General features: G+C 47.3%; 1 protein-coding gene across 1 annotated transcript; it reads right to left on the minus strand.

The window, feature by feature from the left end:
* Positions 1 to 5,286: 5,286 nt before the first annotated feature.
* Positions 5,287 to 6,302, minus strand: LOC117129750. The gene has a single exon (XM_033283022.1). It carries the CDS (start codon positions 6,251 to 6,253, stop codon positions 5,327 to 5,329), a length of 927 nt encoding a protein of 308 aa, XP_033138913.1. The 5' UTR covers positions 6,254 to 6,302; the 3' UTR covers positions 5,287 to 5,326.
* Between the last annotated feature and the right edge of the window lie 398 nt (positions 6,303 to 6,700).

Here is a 6,700-nt window from a genome sequence, read left to right on the forward strand (position 1 = left end):
ATTCTGTCCTGCTAAGCACGTTTGTCTTCTGACAAAAGATGACGGTCAAGTCTGCGTCTGTTCCCACTTTCCATGTGTTTGCGGGAATATGACGTGGTCTTGCGCTGATTAATGAATGCTACCTGGTTGATCCTGCCAGTAGTCATATGCTTGTCTCAAAGATTAAGCCATGCATGTGTAATTATGAACGAATTCAGACTGTGAAACTGCGAATGGCTCATTAAATCAGTTATAGTTTGTTTGATGGTAACTACTACTCGGATAACCATAGTAATTCTAGAGCTAATACATGCAACAAACCCCGACTTCTGGAAGGGATGTATTTATTAGTTAAAAGGTCGACGCGGGCTCTTTGAAGGGACCCGACCCATTTTTTCGTACCATCAGTACGAGTCTGGTTCGACTTCCTCGATCAGACTTGGGCTGTTTTCCTATTTTTCTTTACTTAGAATTATTTCCGAGTTTTAGTTCATTTTCAGACAATCAAGCAAGCATAATAAGATTTGAATAGATTAACTGAGGTTCGAGTTAACAAATGAGTTTGCTATAAGCTATTACAAGTTAAACTCGTCCTACATCTACCATAATCCCCCATCCTTCCTTCCTGCCTTAGTCCCGCGGTCAAGCTATGCCTTTACCCTTACGGGCCTGGTCCTGATCTGCATCCAAAACAAGGAGGCATAAGCAACAGTTTGCTTAGTGATGCGGTCATCCCGTCTCACTCAGCCATGTAAAGCAATCGAGTCAATCAATCAGTAAACGGACATGCTTATCATCAGTCAGTTACTTAGCCGACCCAATCGTCCCAAGCCAACGCGCCATCAGATTCAGTCAAGCCCTAGCAGGCCATTACGGCTCTAGGCGCATGATCTGATCCAGATGCGTCGATGGAAGGAACCGACTGTTCGGACCAAGCCAGAACTTAGCAGATAATTCGAATTAGACAAGCAATCAGTACATAGAACATTCCTATCATTCAGACGACGATTCAGTACGATAGGCTACGGTCACGCACTCACCTTTGTCTTAGAGTTGGTTTGTTCTGTTTGATTCGGTCTCTTCTGGCACCTCTTGAGCGGTTTCCGTCGGATCTTCGAACGTTCAGACAGTCGGAATCACCCCACAGACGATCGTTCTTGTCTCGAACTTGATCAATCCAGCCAAATATCAAAAGTTCTCTCTTAATCGGACTTTTCTCTCTGGTTCTTTCTTTCTGTTCCCGTACAAAAATGGCGAAATAAGACCAAGGAGACGATTAAAATGGGCAGTTGGGCGGTTTAGCCGACAGTTTTAACTGCCTTGTCTGATTTCCGACAATCGCTGTCTAGCCGACCAGCTCAACCGTCATGTCCGAATCCGACAACACTTGTCCGGATCCGACCATTGCTGTCCGAAAATACCGGTTTGCCTGGATTTTCATCGAACTGGCCGAACACTACTGAGTTCCACAAATTGAATGGCCTGGTCCAATAACCCGAGCGTAAGACCAACTGATGGAGCTTTGTTGGCTCAAAAACAGATCAGATCCTAGCTTTATTCGGGTACATGGTTCCGCTCCATCCACTACTAATCAGACTTCCGAACCAAGAACTCCCATCCACCCACGGTAAGTCCTTACAACTTTAGCCAGCTCTTTCTAGCATCATCAAACCCATTCAGTATGTTCCAACAGTCCGTCCAGTCAGTCCTCAGATCATCCTATCATCAATCTTCGGAACACGGTCGCTACAAGTTCTCCCCCACTTGGCTCAGAATCGTCCTCGAGTCTTTCTTCCTGAATCTTCCTTGGGTTTGTCAAACCACTTTGGAAACTCAGCTTTCATTCTCGCCTCTGGCTCCCAAGTCGTTTCTTCTTCTCCATCGCAGTCCCAAACGACTTGGATCATTTTGATATTCTTTCTGCATTCATGTTTGGTTTTCCTACCAATGATCCGGACTGGTCGTCCCTCCACTGTAAGGTTTTCTCTCAAGTCAGATGGTGGTTCTGAAACCACAATGTCTTGATTCCTTATGCATTTTCGCAGCAAGGATACATGGAACACGTTATGGAATTGAGCCATCGATGAAGGCAGTTCCAGTTTGTAAGCGACCTTTCCAATCCTTTCCAGGATCTTATACGGCCCCATGTATCTTGGACTCAGCTTGGTATTCTTTGAGGATCGGTCCTTGCCTTTGTAGGTGACGGTTTTGAGATATACCATGTCCCCTACTTCAAACTCAAGCTCTTTTCTGCGTCTGTCTGCATAACTCTTCTGTCTGTCCTGAGACTCTTTCATCTTCAGTTTCAAGACTCGGATTCTTTCAGTTGTCTCCTCCACAAAGTCTCGGCCAAATATGCTGCGCTCCCCCACTTGGGTCCAGCATAGCGGTGTCCTACACGGACGACCGTACAATGCCTCGTAAGGAGACATTCCAGTGCTTGCATGATAGTTGTTATTGTAGGAGAACTCGGCCAGATGCAAGTATTGATCCCATTTGTCTCCCCAATCCAGAACACAAGATCGCAGCAAGTCCTCAAGTGTTCGGATTGTCCATTCTGATTGTCCATCCGTTTGCGGATGATATGCTGTACTCATATGGACCTTGGTCCCCATCGACTTCTGCATCGCCCTCCAAAAGGCTGAATAAAACTTAGAGCCTCGGTCTGACACTATGCTTACCGGAACTCCATGAAGTCTGACGATCTGTTCCACATATAACTTGGCTAGCACTGCTGCATTGTCTGTCTTGTTGATTGCCAAGAAATGCGCAGATTTGGTCAATCTGTCCACTATCACCCAGATAGCGTCCTTGCCATTCCTCATTGGCAAGCCAGTCACGAAGTCCATCGTGATCATATCCCACTTCCATTCTGGAATGGGTAAACTCTGAAGTAGTCTGCTTGGAACTTGGTTTTCTGCCTTAACCATCTGGCAGATTGGGCACCCAGCTACCCATTTTGCAACATCATGCTTCATCCCAACCCAATGATAGTATCTCTTCAAGTCTCGGTACATCATGTTGGCTCCTGGATGTATCGAAAACTTTGACTGATGTGCTTCCTTTAGGATCTCATCCCGCAATCCTTTGTCGTTAGGAACACACACCCGATCATTAACCAAAATCGTCCCATTGTTTGAAGTCTGATACTCCGTCTTCTCATTCTTTGAAGCTTTGATCAGATCATCATCCTTTTCCTGAGCAAGGCGAACTCTGGACAACATGTCCGCCTGATCCGCTGCACCAAGACCCAACGGTTCCACTTCGTCGGTCAAGGCAGCTAATCGTAAGGTTCCCACCATGTGAACCAGTTCCTGCATGTCTTTCTCTGAAGCTGAAGCTACTCTCTTCCTGCTCAAGGCATCTGCGACTAGATTTGCCTTTCCCGGATGGTAGGCAATATCCAAGTCATAATCCGCAACCAGTTCCATCCACCGCCTCTGCCTAAGGTTCAGCTTTGGTTGAGTGAAGATATACTTCAAACTCTTATGATCCGTGAAGACTTGGACCTTGGCACCATAGAGGTAAGATCGCCATATCTTCAACGCAAACACGACAGCAGCCATTTCTAAGTCGTGTGTTGGATATTTTCCTTCGTGTTTCCTCAGTTGTCTAGACGCATACGCGATCACCTTGCCTTGTTGCATCAGAACACACCCAAGTCCAACTTTGGATGCATCTGCGTAGACCACATATGGCTCGTTGTCCATTGGAAGAGCCAATACTGGAGTAGTGGTCAACATCTCCTTGAGTTTGCTGAAACTCACTTCACAGTTTTCTGTCCACACAATTTGAACATCTTTCCCAGTCAACTTTGTCAACGGCTGAGCCATGCTAGAAAATCCCTTAACAAAACGGCGGTAGTATCCAGCCAGTCCGAGAAAACTCCTGATCCCCGTTGGGTTTCTTGGTCTTGACCAGTCCGCAATAGATTTGATCTTTTCTGGGTCGACGGACACTCCCTTGTCCGACACCACATGACCCAAGAAACCAATTTCTTTTTGCCAGAAACTGCATTTGCTAAGCTTGGCGTACAACTTATGTTCCCGCAGTTTATCCAAAACCATCCTCAAGTGTTGCACGTGCTATTTCTGATTCTTTGAGTAGATCAAGATGTCATCTATGAAGACAATAACGAATTCATCCAGGTAGTCTCTACAAACGTTATTCATCATCTTTATAAACGCTGCAGGGGCGTTGGTCAGTCCGAAGGGCATGACCACGAACTCGTAGTGACCATATCTTGATCTGAAAGCTGTCTTACGGATATCCTCCTCAGCAATCGGAATCTGATGGTATCCCGAAGCTAAATCAATCTTTGAGAAACAAGTAGCACCTCGGAGTTGGTCCAATAACTCATTTATCCTTGGGAGAGGGTACTTGTTCTTCACTGTGACTCTATTAATCCCCCTGTAGTCGATGCATAGTCTGAAGCTACCATCTTTCTTCTTCACGAACAAGACTGGTGCGCCCCAAGGCGAGCTGCTTGGTCGCACAAATCCTTTCTCCACCAACTCATCCAACTGTTTCTTCAGTTCCGACATTTCAGCCGGAGCCATCCGATACGGAGCTTTTGAGATGGGTGTTGTGCCCGGCTCAAGCTCAATCGTGAAAGATCAGAATGGTCTGGTGGTAATCCTGTCAAGGATTCGAACACGTCATCATACTCCTTTACAATCGAAATCCCTTCCAACTCAGCATCAGGTCCGACTTCCACAGTCGTGATTGAAGCCAGATAGGCCTCACACCCTTTTTCCAGCATTCGTTCTGCTTGAAGTGCTGAAATGATCAGACTCCCATTGGTCGGTCTGACCCATTGATAGACAAGCTTTCCATTTCCGATTTCAAACTGAACTAGGCCAAGATGACAATCAAGATGTGCCTTGTATTTACTCAGCCAATCCATTCAAAGGATCACATCGTATGATTTCACTGGGCAAATGACCAAGTCGGCTGGCATGTTCACTCCCCCGATCATCACAGAGACGTTTCGGATTTTTCCTGAAGTGTACATGATCTGACCACCAGCCGTCCGAACCGGTCTTACTTCTTCTTCTTCTTTCTGAAATTCTCCAATTCCAATCATCTCGGGTTGCACAAAGCAGTGAGATGCACCAGAATCAAACAGAACATGGGCTGCCACTCCACCCATGACTAAGGTCCCAGTGATCGGACGAGACCTGCTTGGGTCCGACGACTCATCACCAATGGTGTACACCCGCGGCATGATGGCCTGCCTCTTCGCAGCCGGCTGAGGCCCATCACTCGGACGCTTTCCAGCAGATTGTGCGTCCTTTGGACACTGATTCTTGAAGTGTCCAGTTTCACCGCAGTTGTAGCACACGCGTTACCCAGTACTCCTGTTCTGGCTCTTCGGCCTTTGGTCTTCTTCAGGACAATCCCGCACCTTATGATCCATACTTCCACAACGGTGACAAGCTCCTGTAGCAGCACGGCACACACCAGAATGCATCTTCCCACAAGTCGAACACGCACTGCGAGTGGTTGCATTCGGCTTGCTGGAAGAGCCAGACTTCACCACCTTTTGATTCTTCCCCGCATGCTTACCAGGATGGACATGCGCCACTGTGCCAAATACTTTGGCTTCCTCATTGATTCCCGCTTCTTGCTCCGCGTCCTTTTCCACCAGTTCGGCCACGGTATCATAGTTATGGATCTTACAACGGGTTCGGAGATCGACCCTAAGTCCGCGCATGAATTTATGGACCAAGGATATCTCAGGCTCTGCCTCACGCCCAGCATACTTCTTGAGGCTGTTGAACTCCACTTCATATTCCCTTACAGACATAGATCCCTGTTCCAGTCTGAGGAAGGCTCCCTCGAGTTGGTCAAATGCTTCCGGCGGAAAGTACTTCGCACGGAACTCGTCCTTAAAGTTGGCCCAGGTGCACTGATCCGCACCAATTCGGGCAGCAACACCGCGCCACCAGGTGTGCGCATCACCATCCAAGTAGTGGACAGCAATGTCCTTCTTGTAGGCAAGAGGACAACTGATCGACATAAAGTTCCGGCCTATCCTGTCAATCCATTGATCGGCTTCCACTAGTTTGGAACCACCCGAAAAGAAATTGGTTCCCAATTTCTGCAACGTGTGCATCTTCTCCATCTTGCACCACTTGCTCCGCCTCGTCCACAATAGGTGGAACCACTGGAGGTGCCGCCACAGCAGGCAGCCTTGCCAAGACTTGGTCCAACATAGCCAGCACAGCTTCCAATCCAACAGCTCCAGCAGCAGCACCAGCGGCTGCAGCATTGTTCAAATTTGCTGCATTCTGAGCAGCATTCCGAGCTTCTTCCGTACCAGCTTCATTCCTGGCCACGTTGCTCGCAGACCCCTCACCATTCTCATTCACAGTCCTTCTTGCGTTACGGATACTTTTTGCCATCTTCAATCAGGTCACAGGCAAGTTAGTCAAAACTAACTTGGGATCAGGACACGGAACACATAATTTACCACGAGACGTCAGGCTTGGAAGGATGGTTTGCCCCAATAACCCGCTATACTTTGATTGTCCTAGAACCAACTCCGCTCCGATACCACTTGAAGGGACCCGACCCATTTTTTCGTACCATCAGTACGAGTCTGGTTCGACTTCCTCGATCAGACTTGGGCCGTTTTACTATTTTTCTTTACTTAGAATTATTTCCGAATTTTAGTTCGTTTTCAGACAATCAAGCAAGCATAATAAGATTTGAATAG

The sequence above is a fragment of the Brassica rapa genome, unplaced genomic scaffold (genome assembly GCF_000309985.2).
Source record: "Brassica rapa cultivar Chiifu-401-42 unplaced genomic scaffold, CAAS_Brap_v3.01 Scaffold0113, whole genome shotgun sequence".
NCBI lineage: Eukaryota > Viridiplantae > Streptophyta > Magnoliopsida > Brassicales > Brassicaceae > Brassica > Brassica rapa.

Bases quoted from the DNA above. Each gene is read 5' to 3' on its own strand.
- LOC117129750 (XM_033283022.1), bottom strand. From the start codon at position 6,253: ATGCTGCAGCCGCTGGTGCTGCTGCTGGAGCTGTTGGATTGGAAGCTG.